At 31.7% G+C, this 18,717-nt stretch overlaps 2 protein-coding genes across 4 annotated transcripts; both read right to left on the bottom strand.

Annotated features, from left to right (window-relative positions):
* Positions 1-316: 316 nt before the first annotated feature.
* LOC11419135 (uncharacterized) lies at positions 317-1,320 on the bottom strand. The gene is made up of 2 exons (XM_024778008.2): positions 1,194-1,320; positions 317-934 (listed from the first exon to the last, which is right to left on the bottom strand). The coding sequence occupies exons 1-2, from the start codon at positions 1,218-1,220 to the stop codon at positions 575-577; spliced, it is 387 nt and encodes a 128-aa protein (XP_024633776.1). The 5' UTR covers positions 1,221-1,320; the 3' UTR covers positions 317-574.
* Positions 1,321-2,760: 1,440 nt separating this feature from the next.
* Positions 2,761-7,710, bottom strand: LOC11422203 (delta-aminolevulinic acid dehydratase, chloroplastic). Of its 3 annotated transcripts, XR_005645251.1 has the most exons (13): positions 7,307-7,708; positions 7,117-7,228; positions 6,862-6,935; positions 6,207-6,275; positions 6,044-6,127; positions 5,881-5,950; positions 5,396-5,451; positions 5,099-5,220; positions 4,400-4,471; positions 4,219-4,300; positions 4,040-4,117; positions 2,963-3,215; positions 2,761-2,876 (listed from the first exon to the last, which is right to left on the bottom strand). XR_005645251.1 is itself a non-coding variant. In XM_003602020.4 (12 exons), the coding sequence occupies exons 1-12, from the start codon at positions 7,559-7,561 to the stop codon at positions 3,048-3,050; spliced, it is 1,242 nt and encodes a 413-aa protein (XP_003602068.1). In that variant the 5' UTR covers positions 7,562-7,708; the 3' UTR covers positions 2,777-3,047. The 3 variants fall into 3 exon arrangements, 2 of the variants coding, with proteins under 2 accessions (XP_003602068.1, XP_039687574.1); XM_003602020.4 differs by having other exon boundaries at positions 2,777-3,215; XM_039831640.1 differs by lacking the exons at positions 2,761-2,876; positions 2,963-3,215 and adding an exon at positions 3,437-3,507 and having other exon boundaries at positions 7,307-7,710.
* Positions 7,711-18,717: the final 11,007 nt, after the last annotated feature.

Here is an 18,717-nt window from a genome sequence, read left to right as displayed (position 1 = left end):
TTTTCTACACAAATAAAAAAAATTCCTTTTCAGAAAAAGAAATAAAAACCGAATTTTAGAAATCTCCCGTTATACAAGGGATTTGATTGAGAAGAATCAATGCATCAAAATTTACTTAATACATAGATTTTTAAGATTTGGTCTCAAAATACTTATAAAATACAACAAGTATGAGTAACCTACCTCTCAAAAAACCAATATGAATAACGTAAAAGTACAAGCCTTTGTCAACATTTTTGTCAAATAAAATTCTTGGGAGATAGGAGTAACAACCGTAATTACATTTGTTTCAAAAAAGTTGCAATTTTTTGTTGGATGAAGTTAATAATATATAGAAAATTGAGTTCAAAGGCACTCCAACCCAAATACAATAAAAAACCAGGAATTGAAACATGGAAACAGAAACAAAAGCTAAAAAGAGAAACAAGCCAAAAAAACCAAATTGCATATCTTATAATCCTCTTTTGATAATAGAGGTTAATATAACTCAAAGAAACTAAAAATGCTTCTAAACCCAAAAAAATTACGGGGAGCATCTAAATTATTAAAAACCCTAGAAAACTAATTAACTAGGTCACATAATAGTGCACGAACTTGGAGTCCAAAATGGGTGAACCGATGCTGGTGGTGGTGGTTGAGGGAATGCCAATAGTGGTGTCTCATAGTAAGCTTGATAGCTAGTGTAAGGATCAACTCTTCCATGAAAAGAATACCTTGAATCATAAAAGGGATAAGGCCTTAATCTTCCATGACGATCATATCCAATTTGACCAGCTCTCATAGGATGACTAGGTTCCACCATTCTTCTATCAAAATATGGACCATCAAATGGATATGGATTTCTTTCCACAATATTATAATCCTCGTCATAAATAACATTTGGTTGATGATGATATGGATACTGTGGTTGTGGGTAATAATACCCGTGATTAGGCTGGACATCAAGTATAACAAACAATTAATAATTGGTGATATAAAAAATCAAACAAGAAAAAGAGAAAAAAAAAAAATTGATAGATCAATAACCGAAAGGTTAAATAAAACCTATGAAGCACACACCGTGATGTGTACAACATAGGCACCGACATATATATAATTATACTAAAATTATGTGATTTTTTTTCTAGAATTATTAGTGGTCTGTGTTGTGATCTGTGCATCAAAGAATAAAACTAATGTTTGAGTCAACTTACCGCCCTAGCCGCTGGATGTGGATACATATCTATGTGACACAAGATTGTAACTTATAACTTAGCAAAACCAATACGTTACAGAATTGAAATGAAATGATGAAGGAACAATTTTGAACTGAAACGAAAAGGTTGTAGCCTATGGTGTCTATATATAAGGAGAGAAATGTTGGTGTGTATGTATTGGCTGGGTTTGAGCAAAAGGGTATGGGTCAAGCCTTGAAACAAATGTTACAGTTTGCAATCATACCATTTCCAAATATAAGTTCCTCTTTTAATTTATTACTCCCTCCGTTTTAAAATTAGTGTCGCTTTAGCTATTTGCACACGAATTAAGGAATGGAATGAAATAATCATTAGACATAACACTTTTATTAAATTGCCTTTACTTTATAAGAAAAAGACAAATTTAAAGTTGCATTGAAAATTATGAGAGAAAAGTTGGAGAGGGTAAAGCTGGAAGAAAAAAATTAATGGAAATGTAAAGTGACATTCATTTAGAATTTTTTTTTTTGGCTAAAGTGACACTCATTTTAAAACGGATGGAGTACCTTTTTTATGAGCCAATAAAATCTTTACTTTTTTTTTTAAGGAATAAAATTCTTACTTGTCATCTCTTTCTTTTTTAAGTTCATGTTACTGATATGGATTAACCATTTAAAAAAAATGTTATTGATCCCTTAAAAAAAAATGTTATTGATGTATGAACGTTTTCACCACTATTTTTTTTAAGGAAAAAAATCATCTTAAACTTAGGAGGTCGTGTGAAATCCGCTTTCATAAATTTTATGGACGTCGTTTACAATATCTTTTTCAGATCGTGTTAACTAATGTCACATGATCGCTAGTTAAGAAAAAAAAAAATTACATTGAAAAGAATATGTTTAACTACAATGGTTAGTAAAATTAGTTTAATACAAGTGTCATGTCATTTGTCAATTTTATTGCATTTGAAACAATGCTCATATTTTTTTTTTATAATTAAATTACTACTTTTAGATTAAATAACAACGTTTATTTTAAAACAAAGGAAGTTTGTGATCGTAAAAAAAAAAAAACAAAGAAGTTTGTGACCGCCGATGTCTATTTTTTTGGATAAGAAGCTAATCTTTTCATTTAAAAATAATACTATATCTGTCCCTAATTACAGGACCCTAATTCCAGGACCCTTTTGATTAAATAGAGAATTAAAAAAATTGATTATAATATTCAATTTGTTTGAAATTACTATTGTTTTTACAATTATATCCTTTAAAAAGGGAGTTGGTTTATATTTTCACAAAGTATTTTTTTATTTTTTTTTCCTAAAAAAAACAGTATTTATTGCTGATTGAAGAAAAATATGTAAAATAAATAAGTGTATGTTAGTAAATAAATAATTAATGTAGTTGAAAATAACAAAAGAGTCTTGTAAAAAGGGTCAACAAAAATTTTCTAAAGAGTCTTGTAATTTGGGACGAAGATAGAAATAAGCGTCCTTGTGAATTTAACTCATGAAACTACGAACCAATCATATCCTACAGTGCATGATTTATACCATAAACTGCATTCTACATGACAGGCAGAAAGCTAATGGATCATAAACATTTACTGCAAAAAGTTGACTTTATTAAAGCACTAATGCATTACAGTTCTAATTATTCTGATGTTGTGTACATTCTGTCATTTATACAGTACTGTTTATTCTGCAGTTGAGTAAATTACAACGTTTATAAGATAATAATGGGTTGACAAAAACTACAACACGTTTTGGGGGAAAAAAAAATCTCAGCATATAATTTGAACCCTGCACACTGGCAAATGCTTTGAGCTCTTTAGCCTTCTGGGAAGAAAATTGTCCTACATATTTGAAGATTCTTACCTCTTCTCTCCACACAAACATCTGGCAGCTTGTAGAGCAAAATATGTTAGGATGATGTCAGCACCGGCCCGTCGGAGGCACAATAATGACTCCATCATGACCTTTTCTTCGTCAATCATTTTCAGCGCACCACCAGCTTTAATCATAGAGTACTCACCAGAAACCTGTTCCGTAAATTAAGACGGATTATATGAAGGGGGTTCAAATTAATAAAGCAAAGCAAACATGTTTTCAAACTGCTCAGAAATATATCTTATCATCATTCACATAAAACCAAGGTTTCTCTAATTGACAGCTTTAAACTTAAGGGTAGGGTGTCGAGCATCACACCATTGATACTATCTATGAAGAACAATATTTGTATGTTGTTATCGTATACTTGTTCTCATTCTTTACCAACTGCGTTTGTATTTATCTTCTTATCACGTATTTTCCAGTCTAAACGAAGCTCCAGACCTTGCAAATGGGTAATGGAAGAGGAAGAAAAAAGTCGACTGATCTTTCTAAAACACAGACATCCAATTTTTTTTTCAGTAAAAGTGTTTTAGAAAAACTGTAAAATTACTATCAAACAAGCTTCTTCTTCAATTTGAGCAACTTTAAAATCTTGTTCATTTGTTTCGGCAGTTAAAATGTTATAACCAGCATATGCAGTTCAGATTCCCAAACAATTACACAAGACAGCAGATATATGATCACTGCACAAACAAATTCCCAACCAACCATTTTGGGAAAGAATCAGAGTAAAATTTGATGACACTTAATAGCAAAACAGCATAAAAACAATAACCGTTGAAGCAACCATAAAACTTGTGATTGTGACCCAGCTTGGTATAAAAATATAAGGATCATTGTTGTGTATTATTGACAGGCTTCTGTAATGAGTATCTAGCTTAATGACGCATTCATTGGTCATAATTAGTTGAATAATTGATCAACTTTTCAGCAGAAATATTTTTACTACAGCTAAAATGGGCCAGAGAAGAACCTGGTATGCTGCAATTGGAAGTGGAGAATTATCCCTGAGTAGCCTGATGATATCCAAATAGGGAAGACCAGGCTTCACCTGCACATGCAAATGTTCCAAAGTCAGTGCAAAAATGAGAAGATGAGTTCCATTCTTAACTATGATCGTATTCATAAAGACACAAATAAAACTAAACCAACCAAGAGGATGTCGGCTCCTTCAGTTTCATCTTCCCTCATCTCAGTCAAAGCCTCTCTATAATTTGCCGGGTTCATCTGATAGCTTTTGTTCAGCCAGACCAAGTATATGGCAAAGTAAGAATCAATAATTTAAAATAGAGTACATATTTGATATTAAGTTCAATTTCAAGATAACACATACGTCTTTTTATCTCCAAAACGGGGGTTTGAGTCCAATGCTTCCCTAAATGGGCCATAAAATGAACTCGCGTACCTGTTGGCAACCGATAAATGACATAAATTAGGACTGAGCTATATAACTGACAAGAAAATATGCATGATACTAACATCAACATCCACCGATCCATCTTGTTAGACATAATTTCTGCTTTTGTAGAATTGGTTCTCCAGTGAGCAAATCAGTGACAAGTAGAAATTAGCAAATATAGTGAGATGCTCACGGCAGCTACAAGATGCATAACTAAAGGAATTTGAACGCTATGGTTATTGGTGAAATTAAGATAAAATTGTCCATAACTTGCATAAGAAAGAAACCAGCCTGTGCATGATGGCAATGCTTCACTTATAAAATTATTATTAATATGCCACAAATTTTACACATCTTCACTGATACCCAATGCTACAACCTATAATAGATAGCCATCGATTCCAAGTCTAGATCCTTCTTAATACAATCTTGTAAGTTTATACCAGATCAATAAAAAAAAAAATGCCCATCTTTAGCAATTGTCGATTTCAATTTTCAAATAATTTCCTTCTTTTTACTAAACTTATTTCTAAAGCTCAGGTAACTGACATAATCTTCAATAATTTCCAATGCATGCCAGGCAAAAACAGAAAGTAAGATAAGGAAAAGGAAATTGCCAAGCGATCAAATTACTTTGCTGTATATGACATTATAGAAACATGCTGAAAGCCTTCAGCATCGAGAGCTGCTCGCATCGCTCCAACACGACCATCCATCATATCGCTGGGGCTGACCACATCTGCTCCAGCACGAGCCTTTTATACAGTAAAAAAAACAAACTAAATTATGCTGTGTCTTAGTGCAGATATAGAAGTGTAGCAAGAAAAACTTTGGAACATAGAATGTGAGTAATTTGTTCAAGAATCCCTGAACAAAATAATGGTAACTTCCTAGTTGAAGATGTACACATGAAAGATGTAGTTATATTACCTGGGCTACAGCTTGTTTACAAAGCTGATGAACAGTCTCATCATTCATGATAACTCCTACAAGATATTAAGGATATACATTATAATTAGTACTTTATTGACTACAATCAAGAAAGGCCACATGCCACTTCTTTCAAGAATAGTTCAAATCATGCAAATAGCTCCTAGGCTTTTACCAACACAAGTTCATACAGGAAGGAGGTAAAGCCACAATTTAATTCCCGACGATTTCTTTTTTAATTTCTTTTCCAGGAATAATATTAAAGGTACACACACTGAAAACATATTCAGCAAGTATTAAACTAATGCTAGAAGTATGCTGCTGGCATGACTTACAAATTCCATCATCCAAATGTAAAATGTTTAGATTATATGCTTCACATTCACAGAACATTTCTTATGAATTATAAGCCAATGAAATGAATCATGTTCTGTAAAGGTTTGAGAAAAAGATTTTGACTGCAAAAGGAAAAGTTCTTAGTGTACCATCTTCTCTAACAATGCCGTCATGCCCATCTGAAGAATATGGGTCTAATGCAACATCTGTATAAATAACCTGAACAAAAGTTGAACAAGGATATTGGATTAATCTTCTTACATGCACCAGAAAAATATCACATTCTCAAATCATAAAACTGTGTTCACTTACAAGATCAGGGTATTTATCCTTAAGTAGTCGTATAGTTCGAGGCACTAAGCCATTCTCATTGTATGCTTCATCTCCTGTGGGGGTCTAAAAGGGGAAACTTGTAAGACTAGATTACATATATTCTAACCAAAAATTTATGGTAAGTGTGAGAGAAAAATAGAACCTTCAAAGCATCTGGAATTTTGGGGAAGAGCACAACACTGTTAACACCAACATCCCGTGCTTTTGCAACCTGAATTACAAAATGCTCACTGAAATTAAACTAAAATTCAATACTAAGGGATAACAAGAATAATGCCACCATCACCCATGCAGTTTAGGAAGATAAAAAAGAAAAGGTTTTATGTCTGTGTGGGTTAGAATACTCATCAGTTATAACTTAAAAAAAATATTCAAATTAAGAAAGAAAAAAGTTCTCCAGAAACAAGCAAGCAATGTAATGACAAGATTCAGCATTGGAAGTAAAATATCCAACAAAATCTGTCCGAACTCCCAGACCAAATAGATAAAGAACAAAATTATGCAAAAAAAAAAGTCTGCACATCCCTTTAAACATGCTTTGTTTACAGCAATAGACGTGTTTTATCCCGATTCAATATCACTTTTGAATGGTTTGATCACATTAGCTTGTGATTAATCCTGCTACAAATTCAAAGTCCCACTTCATAACCATTTTCTTAGCTAATATTTAAAATTCAAAACATAAAAACAATGCCTGAGGTCTCAAAGGGGTTAATATTTCAGTCAAACGGCAAAGAGGGGATTTTATTGAAACTGTGCATGAGTATGTATGAGACACAGAGTTGGCAGATAAAAACCTCTTCAATAAGTCCATGTCTCCAACCAAGCCTGTAGCATCCGGGCATAGCACCAATAGGGGTGTCCTCCTCACCTGCAAAAAGGGTTCAAATATTCTCATAATCTAAGTCGAATCATAAAAAACACACTACATCACAACCTAACTCACACATAGAAGCTAACATTGTATGCGTATATATATATATATATATATATAATTAACAATCACAAAAGCTCTACTGAATAAACAGCACAAGCAATAAAAAAAAACTAACCCTCGTGTATAAAAAGTGGATAAACAAAATTAGCAGGTGATAAAGTTGTTTCCTGAAACGCCGATCGATGTGTAGCTGATCTTCTATTACGACGAGGACGCCTCTGAATTGGCTGAAAGAAAACCAAAACACACAAAAATCAATTGAACCATTCTTTAGCAATGCAGTTTGATTTGGCAGTAATACTCACAAGTGAAGTGACCACTGGCGTTCCAGCAGGTGCAGCCGGTGTAGGCGGTACAGGAGGCGCATCCGGCACATTACCAGCGACAACAGCGGCTTCAAAATCTGCGTCACTAGCTCTGACAGTAAAAAGACATGGAGGTCGACGCTTTGATGAAGAGAAGCTCAAATAGTTCTTCAATGGTAGTGCTGGTTTAAGATCAACGTAGGTATGAGAATTTAAGGTTAAGGGTGTGTTTGGGATTGTTGAAGAAGAAGCCATAATTGATGATTGAGATCGGAGAATGAGGCGTGGAAATGTGAAAGAAGGTGCGGAAACTGAGAGAGAGAGAGAGAATCTAGATAACAACCAATAAGGTGAAAGTGAATGATGGAAGAAGATAAGTTATTGTTATTGTTATTAAGGTGAACAAGTACACGCACGAGACATGGATTCTTTGTTCCAGACAAATTTTTATTCAATTTCCATTTCTACCCTTCACCAAACTACTCACTCTCACCAACTATAACTGCTTGCTTACAGTTACGTTGGATAATTTTAGAACAGTAATTTATTGTTTTACCACTTGGTGTAACGTAAAAGTCCACCAGCAACGTTCCTTCTCTCTCTCTCGTGCGTTTCACGTTCGGCCACCGCAAGCTTGGCTGTCATGTCATAGAGAAAGATGGAGAAAAAGAGCAGGGACAATGGGTCGGTTCGGGTCAGTTCAGGTCCAAAATCGCGGCTGAAATCGTAGGCTCGGTTTGACACTAAATTTTGGAAGATTTCTTTTTAGACCCCCTCATATATCTTTAAGCCCCCTAAAATTACATTTTTCACCTCAATAACAAGTTATTAAAATGAATAAATTATATATATATATATATATATATATATATATATATATATATATATATATATATATATATATATAAGAGTAAGTAAATATTCTTTCAACGTCAATCAACAAAAAAAAAAACCTAATTTTTATGTTTTTGTTTTTGTTACATGTCATGAGTTGGTTGTTAAAGCAAGGAACTTTCTTATTTTTAGCAGCTTGGATGAACCTTTTTTGTTTTTATTATGCAAGGATATTTTAGCAGCTTGAATATTAGATTTTTTGGCTGCAAATGAAGTGTATGGATATTATTATGCAAGGATATTATTATGTTTTGGTGAAAAGAAGAGAATGAATGTGATGGTTAAATTTTAGGTAGTTATAAAAACAAATTCTTTTAAAAAAGAAATTAATACTTTTAAAAAAAATATTATCCATGGATATTTATATATACTTGTTGATAACTCAAAATCTGTGGATTAACCACTTAGAGGATATCCAACAAATATGATGTGGGAACATATATCATATACATTCAAGGAACATATATCATATAGATTCAAGAGAGCGGACATAAAGATCATACTATACGTACAAATGAATATTCATTTACATCCATACTTGTTGTAACGCCCTATTTATATTAAAGTGATAAAACACGCGAATAAAACATTTATTCAAGAAATAGACGCTGCTACGTCTTCAACAAAAACCAAATCAATCATGCATATATAAAAATTCTTAACAGTCGCATCAGATATAAATCATACACCTCAAAAGTATATATGTCAAGAGATCAAAATACATTATCACATAAATTCTCCAAGTCCTGACATATGAATAAAATCTCAATAATAAATAAATCCAACAAAGACAAAAAGACCAACGTCCTAATCAGAGCATAAATCTAGGACTCCAAGAAACGATAACGAAGATTAGCTCCTGCTATTCAAGCACTCACCAAAAACAAACTACTCCTGCACTCGGTCTACCCATTCATACAAACAAGTAGGCGCTCAAAACCACTGGGGGGTAAGCTTCACATCAATCATAATCAACATAAACAAACATAAACATTTCAAGGATTTCATGCATAACACACATACATAACCATCTCAATCCTTAATCAAGACATCGACATAAGCTCATCATATATCAACAATTAATCAATGAAAGGATTACTCACCTTATTCTTCAATTAGCATACTTAACTCAACAAGTATGATTCATCATTTCAAAATTATAAGCAAACAATCATCATTATCAAAGAAATCACCACATCATATATATACATATACATATACGATTCTCACTTCATTACTATTACCAAAATAATTATCATTAAATTGTTTCACCAAGTGTATAAGCACAAATAAATAAGGCATGCAATTAGAGCATAGTTTAATTATTCACAACCGTCAATAAAGTCCACCAATGTACATATACATGAATCCACATAATCACGACATTCAACAAATTTCACCAATGTCACATATTCAATTATGTCACAATTAAGTCAATCACCAATCACATCAACAACGAGCATAAAAACATTTATGACTCATTCCAAATCATCATTATGCACTTAGACACGATTTCTATATGCACACGATACCATCAACTACGACAAAGTCGTCAACTCATGATGCAACAAAAACATCATTAACACGGATATAAAATCCATCAACTACGACAAAGTCTTCAACTCATGATGCAACAAAAACATCATCAACATGTATGCATGAATATATGACTCAACACCAATACATATATTCAACAACACATTCAGTAACACCATTGGATATAATATCATATATCACATTCAATTTGCATACATGCATTCACCAACAATATCATCATCAAAATTAGCATGTGCGGATTCACCACCAACAATCTATATTTAACATGTTCAATCAACAACAAAAAATAACCATGTTTGTCACAATTCATTCATCAAATAATCATCACCAAACATTTAGCATATATGCAATCATCAACAAATCGCCATTACTTAACATATATGCATTCACCGACATTATCACAATCAATTAGCATATATTTATTCACAAATATCAACTTCATCATATAATTCAACAACATCATATGATTTATCACCATCCAAATAAAGGAGAAAATACTTCACACTATGAGAAACATCATATTCAACACCTATCAATCATTCAAATATCTCCATATAATCATAACCAACTATCCACAAAATATTTGCCAAGTATTTGATCTTAAATATTATGTCCGACAAAGTTCGTCTCTCATTTTACAACTTTAAAACAATTGAGACAAATGAACCAAAACCAAGTAAATAAATTCTAGGGCCTCGACTATGTATATACTTAGATCACATATGAGTGTAGTTGAATATACACGTGCGTTTCATCGGCCGACTACGACAAAAACTTCAAAATTACAAAGTTACGACAAGTTCGTATCCTTTTGCAAAACCAAATCACTATCAAAGAAAATTAAGTTTGATTCAACAAGACATAGATTAATTACTCTTTAACATCCTAATAGGACTCTTAATACTCACGTTTTGAAACTTGGAAACAAACCATAAGTTTTGGGTTGACTTGGAAATAGTTATGCTAAGTTTCCTTAAAATTTCTTCAAGACCCTCTTGAAGTGTTTTCATCATAACTCAAAATCCATAAAATATTTTCAAGTCAAACCAAATCCATTGAAAAGATAACAAAATTATCTAAAACTTTCATGTTTACACCAAAGACCAATTCAAAACAGAAATGGGTGAAAAAGCACAAAACGCAGAAAATCGAAGTTCTGATAGCACGCACGGCCCGTGCCGTGCACACGCACGGCCATGCCAAAAAAGGCAGAGTGTACACATGGCCCGTGCCATGCACACGCACGGCCGTGCTCGTTCGACAACACAACTTTTTCTTCGTTTTTCCGTTTTCACTATTTCGCGCATAAAATTCAAACCGTTAATCAAATTTTGATGCCGCTTTCGCCCACACGCTCCTGACACTTAGCTCTATCATAATCTACAGAAATTTCAAGTTTAAACCATCCCAAGAATCATTTTCCAAAACCTCACATAATCACTTATTGGCGAAAACGCTTAAACATCGACATTTCACACGAAAAACCCATTTTCTCCCAAACGATTCAACTAACACAACCACAACATGAAAACAGAAATTCATCTAGGCTCAATTCATCCAACAACATCAAAAATTCAGTCAACAACCTCATGTAACAAAATTCATTTTGGTCCTTCACATGAACCACTTAACACAACTTCACCAATTCAAACTACAACTTCACAAAATGGAATACTCATGATACAAATCAACAACAACAACATATCTAATTCAACAACAACTTTATTTAAACATGAATTCATCACAATCAACAACAACAACGCTAATTTATGCCAATTTGAGCAAAATCAACAAAGTATACATATAAACATATATTGAACATGTAATTTCATCATCAACAACTTGATTATCAATAAATTCATATACCTAAACATCACATCAAAGCACAAACACGAATTTTATCAATTAAATTCAAAATAATCATTTATTTCAATTAAGCACTTATGCATAGAATTAGGGTAGAAGCTACAACTAAGAGATTATGATTGAAATCTAACCCCCTACCTCAATAAGCAATAATCCTAGCAAAAACTTCAATTTAGCTCCTAGAATCTCTATCACCTCTTAGTTCTTCAAGCTTTCTCCCTTGTAACCCTTTTGCTCATTCTCTTGAACCTTCTCTCTCTACCTCTCTCACATTTTTATGAAATGAATGAAAACCTATTTTTCTCTAAAGACTAGAACTTATATAGGTTCCTCTCAAATGGGCTTAACCCTTATTGCCTTAGTGGGCTTAACTAACTCATTCGCTATTTCAAAAATGTTTCTCCGCACTTAACGGTAAAATTATAACAACGATCACTTACCGGCTCAAAACTAATTACCACACTAGTAACTTAGTAAAATAATGGTTCTCACTTGAAACACTACAAAATAACTCTCACCATAAAATTACTAATTTACCCTAACTCACAAAATGATCAAATTACCCTTTTTGTATTAAAACCCATTAAAATGCAACCAATGATAAATAATAACACACAAGCACACATAAATACATATTAAAACAATCAAAATTAAATTTAGCGAAAATCGGGCTGTTACACTTGTTATGAAAAAAAAAGTAAATTGTACATTAAAAAAAATTTCTTAAATTTGTAAGAGATTGACTACACAAATTCGAAGATAATTTCACTATATTTAGTTCCTTAACAAGTACACTAGAGGCAGTTGTTAGATTTTTCTTTTATACTAATAACTAAATGATATAAAATCAAACAAATAATAGAAAAAATATTACCTCATTGTTTTTTTAAAAGGGACTTTAAACTTTCTCGTGAGTATAACTCAGTTGATATGGACGATATAATATACATGAGTCGAAGTTTAAATCTTGATTTTCCACTTATTCAATTATAAAACACTTGCGACAAATGAACAACCATCACATTACCTTTTTGTTGTTGTTGAAGGACACATATATATCTACTTTTTTTGAAGGACACATATATAACTATCACATTATCTTGATTTTCTACTTGATTTGTGGTTAAATTGGTAAAAGTAAATAAGCATACCATAAAAATAAATCCTGTATCAATCCCTATCCCCATTTCAATTTAAAAAGATAAACCATTTAAAAGTTATGTTTTAATTATTGTTGTATAATCATGACATTTTTTGATAAAAAAACAAAGCCAATATCTGTAAGGAGATTGTGGACATTATCATCTTCATTCCTTACTCTTTCTTCACATCGATAAATATGGTTCACATGTCTTAATTTGGAATAAAGAAATGGACCAGCATACATGCATGTTCACTTACTACTGTACTAAGAGGTTGCTCAGTCATCCAAAGTCGGTAAAATCCAACATTATAATCACATTAAGGAGAAGGGGACCATGCATTCACTTTTATTTTTTTCCTTCCATATCTTTTCATTTTATCTGTCACGTATTTGTAAAGCTTAATTAAGATGTGCCGTGAAAAAAATGATGTTAATTTCTTTTCACACGACCTTCAACTAGGATGGGCTTTGTCAAAAGTTTCAAACATGAGATCTTAAACGATCATGCGTAACATGAATAAGATAAAGCAGATCGATATGTCCCAACAATGGATGGGGTTTCTTGATTTGAAATAAAGTGAGAATATATCGTACCATATTCTTACTATAATTAGGTTTTTTTCATTGACATTTTTAAAGTCTTGATTTTCTTCTAGAGAATTACCTTTTTTTTACAAGGAAAAATATCTCTCTTCATGCTTGATTACCATGAATTAATACTATAATTCCTTAAAAAAAAATGAATTAATACTATAAAAAAAAGGTTTAAATGTGTCATTGGTCCCTGCATTTTCATCAAATTTTGGCATTGGTCCCTGCACTTTTTTTTGTTTGGCATTGGTCCCTACACTTTGTAAAAATATTGGTATTGGTCCCTCTGTTAACTTTCTGTTAAAAAAAAAAACACAAAACTAACAGAGTGCCACGTGGCCCAATCATTTCACGCCATGTGGCACCAATACCAATATTTTTACAAAGTGCAGGGACCAATACTAATATTTTTACAAAGTGCAGGAACCAATACCAATAGTTGTGTTTTTTTTAACAGAAAGTTAAGAGAGGGACCAATACCAATATTTTTATAAAGTGCAGGGACCAATTCCAAACAAAAAAAAGTGTAGGGACCAATATCAAAATCTAATGAAAGTGCAAGGACTAAAGACATATTTAAGCCTAAAAAAAATGTAAATATCACAGGATTAGTTTAGCGGAATGAGCTAGTTACACTCTCATAACATGACAAACAAATGTTTGAATTTTATCTAGGAGAGGCATCCACATTAGTGTCCAACACACCTCAAATGAAATTATCTTTAACTAGAGGGAATCCATGGGTAAAATAAAGAGTAAATTACACTCTCCTACCCTCAAAGATGCTTGAATTACATTCCCCTCCCCTCTTATGTTAAAATATACACTCCCCTCCCTTGCAAAGTAAAATTTATACTCCCCTCCCCTATAAGATACTTGAATTACAACCCGATCCCTTAATAATTAAATATGTACTACACGTTAATCTATTTTAACATAAATAAATATTTTTATGATATATATTAATTTTGAACCACCATTTTAGAAAAAATAATTCATTTCTTTATAATTTAAATGTCAATGATAATTAAATTTGAATATTTTGCTATTGATTTTATAATTTAGATTATAAATTAACTTTTAAATGTTTTATTGTCTTTAAAAAATTTCACATGTTTTAATTCTATTTTGAGTTGTTTCATATTTTATAATAGGGAGTATTTATAATGAAATTGTGAATAAAAAATAGCGAAAAATATGTATTCAATTTCTTATTATTTTAAAATAGACCCATAATACTATTTTTTTTAAGTGTGTTAGATTATTGTTATTTTTGCTAGATTATTAGAAATAAAAAAAAATATTGAAGGAGTAAAGTGTAGATTTTAACATAAGAATTAAGAAGGGAGAGGAATGTAATTCAAGCTTCTCTTAGGGGAGGGTAAAGTTTTCTAATATGTTTTGAATAAGAGGGGAGGGGAGTATATATTTTAACATAAGATGAGAAGGGATGAGAGTGTAATTCAAGCATCTTAGAAGAGAGGGGAGTGTAATTTACTCTAAAATAAAAGTGTAATGAAATACCAGCCATGATGATATTAGGGCTTGCTTTTTTTTTTTTATGACGAAAAAGGAGTCATTCCCATATTAGGGCTCGCTTGTTACAAAGTATATAAAATCAATAACTTAGAGTATAACTTCTCTTAATATTCACCATAACTTAGTGGAGGCATTTGTCTGAATTACATGGTAAATTTTTTCTTTTGAAACGACCAACATGGTATGTTAATTGTTAGTAATTTTTTAGTTTGTGTTAACGGTGAGAATTGAATTTGAAACCACTCTTATTACTCAAATCTCTCATCCTAACCACCAAACCAACCTTGTATCCCCTCAAAACACTTTCTAAATAAATATTCCCTTCTATTATTGAGGACGATGCATATAGATATATCTTTCTCTCTATACAAATGCTGCCTTCATGTACTTTCTTGCCGTATAGAGTAGTTCATTATTTGGTGGTGTGGCGTGTGTGATGCCAAAGCAAAGAGGCCTTTATGACCATACTATTTGGATTGTCCTAAAAGAAAAAGAAACCAACAAAGACAATTACTACAAGAACAAGAGTTACGGGAAGGTAAGAATGAGGAAACAAAGTAAAATAATTGTAGATGATAGTGATGTGATCTGACGGTTCATGTGCTACCACGTTAAAACTATGTCCATGTTATTGTCAGAAGATAATTAGGTCTACACATGGAAAAACAAACACGTGGCAGACAACAATTGGGTCCCGCAATCAAGTGTTGAAAAAGGATTTTGAACAAACTGACCGAGGAGTAGCATAGGAAGAAAACTTTCTGCTTTGGACACCCTTAATATGGGAACAGATTCCAAATATTATTAGAATATCTATGTTATTTGTACATTTAAAATTGGACAACCAATGCAACAACTTTTAATTTTATGAGGAGCACGGAAATTAAAATCATGTAAAATATTATTAAAAATAATAAATAAGTTGTTGGTTGTACAATTTGAATGTTCACATATCATTTCTCTGTCTAATATATATTACCCAAAGAGATGAATGAGTTTGGGACCCTACAAAAGATTATATTTGATTGGACCCACTAAAGATTTCAAATAAAACTCTACGGGACCCCATTTTGGTCCCAACTCCAACCTTTATTAATTTCTTGTCCCTTCATATTTATCATTAAACATAAATGGCTTTTTTTTCTATCAATGCAATTTTTTATTATGACATTTTTGCATGCATAGAGGTCTTTCAGTCGATTTAGTTGATAAAAATTTGACTCATATTTTACAATAGTGTGTCTCTAATTTATATTGTCAATACTAAATACTCATCGGTAAATAATCTATAAATATTTATGTCGGTATTCTTTAACATCGAAGTTTGCTCTGATCTAAAATGAAGTATGAGGATTGAACATATATAAACTTAACAAAATGCATAGTGGTCTCTCTTATATTGAAGTGATGTGATATGTTTACCCGAAGTGAACAATTGAAAAGATGAGTTCTTTATTCCTTGTTTTCTATCTTCATAATTTGAAATGGGAATTAATTGCAAACTAATTTTTGGATCTGTTCTTTGGCGATGTCAACATTGCGTCCATTTTCAGGTAAGGACACATCTTTTTGTGATATATTGGGTAGGATTTCGTGAAGATTTTCTTATTGTTTGTTTGCGTAATTTTGGGTGCAAAGTAGCTAACAATATTAATTAGATTAGGCCATGATGCTAGTAAAAGAAATTTCACAAAAAAGAGGTGAAATGTCACGATAATCACCTTGGTTAAAGTAGGAAAAGGATCATGCCATAAAATCATATTTCAAATCCGTACATAAACTATTTTTTATCGTATTTAAATATAGGCTTAAATATGTATTTCATCCTTGCAATTAGGGGTCGTTTAAAAATTGGTTTCTATAATTGCTAATCCTGGCAATTTACCCTTGCATTGTTTAATCATTTAAAATTTTGTCCCTCTCCCCACTTAATCACTGTCACACATGAAATTCCAATTTTACCCATGGGTTTTCAATTCTTTCTTCAATATTTTGTCCTCTTCTTAAGGGCAAAATTGAAATTTCATGTGTGGCAGTGATTGCCACGTCATCAGTGATTAAGTTGGTCAAATGACGAAATTTTAAATGATTAATGATTGCAAGGATTAGCGAATACATGGATCAATTTTTAAACGATCCTTAATTGCAAGGATGAAATATATATACACGCCTTAATTATATGTTTGCGGTCCTTCAAAATATACAGGCCAGCTCAACATTTTTAGATATCAAAAACAAATATTATAACAAGGTCTTTTGAAGTAAAAATAATAGCATAATAATGCTTATAAAAAAATAAATTTTTACTGACTCCAAGATTTGAATTTGAGGATACGAGGCTCTAAGCTTGACTAATCAAGCTAAACAATTCTCTAGAATTAATCTATCATATTTTATATTTATAATTAAGTTAAATATTTTGAAGTCTTTTTATGGTCTAAAATTTTGGAGCCTAAAACCCTAGTTAAAGCATTTTAGTCGATCAAAAAAGTTTAATTAAGGGTGGATTCTCACAATGTAATATAGACCTCTCAAAAAGGTTCAAATGTAGAATCTTAGAGCATCTCCCGTAAAGGTATTTCAATTGAGTTTGACATGTTGACACATGTTTTTTTTACCGGTTTACTCTTGGAGATCATCACAAGTTCGACAAGTTGTCATTACAGTTCGTTCAGCAAACAACACTATTTTGAGTGTATTTTGATTAAATATAAATATATTTATTAAGATAAGAGGTAAAATTAAAGGACCCAACATGAGATTTTTAGTGTTGTACCCTTTGATCACTATTAGAGTTGCTGGCTCAATGTAACCCACAAAATAACTTTTGAATAGAAATCACTATTGGAAATTTTATTAAAAACGGTGATAATTCACATTTGAAAAATATTATTGAAGCCAATATTAGGTGAGTGAATCTTTAAAATATAACTAATTTTGCTTTTGTTTAAAAAATTTGTTTATCCCAATTTGACAGAGTTAATTGTGTCTCTTTCTAATTCCAAAAAATGCGTGTCTCTTTGTGCCCAAAAGAAAAGTAGCGTCTCTAAGTTGTATCTTACAAGTAGTGTTTATGTAGTGTTTGTTGAAATCTCCCTTGACAGACTCCAAAGCAGACTTTTAGATTGTATCAAGGACCAAATAAGATAAAAATTGGTCCAGTAGCTAGTATCATACAACACTGAGTATTCATTGCAACATGGTTTTCTTACTAACGGAAAGAGATAAAAGAAGTATTTTTTATTTTTTATTTTTTTAAAGACAGATGAAAGAAGGTTAGACAAATTATTTGGTGTGTTGTCATATTGGATTGTTTGGTTGCTGCGTAGCAATATTATTTATCTGGGAGGAGCAGCAAGCAGTTGTGATGGGTTTATAGCTCAGATTATAATAACATCTAGGGTTGGTAAAATTAAAATAAAAATCTAGGGCTGGTTCTTCACGCGGAAGGGTAGAAAATCTAATCTTGGGGTTGGTTCATCGAGCAGGATTGTTCATCTTTTAATAACTTTTTTTTCTTATATATATATAATTCGAATTATATCTCAAAAAATAAAGAATACCCCTCATTTGATATGACATTATAAAGTTTAAATATATGTGGTTAAAGAGTTTGGATGGCGAAAGAGTTTAAGAAAGGAGTTCAATCTCTCTTAATATTTTTTCTTTCCTCTTTTAACAATTTTTTTTTTTTTTGAGCAATCTTTAATAATATTGTAACAACTAATATTTGCATATTTCAATAAAAAAAAAGTTAATTAAGTACAATCATATCAACATTAATACATCGAATTTCATCGTAAATTCCGAAATTAACCAT

This window comes from Medicago truncatula, chromosome 3, assembly GCF_003473485.1.
Source record: "Medicago truncatula cultivar Jemalong A17 chromosome 3, MtrunA17r5.0-ANR, whole genome shotgun sequence".
NCBI lineage: Eukaryota > Viridiplantae > Streptophyta > Magnoliopsida > Fabales > Fabaceae > Medicago > Medicago truncatula.
The sequence above is the reverse complement of the archived record's forward strand: the minus strand, read 5'-3'. Positions and strand labels throughout refer to the sequence as shown.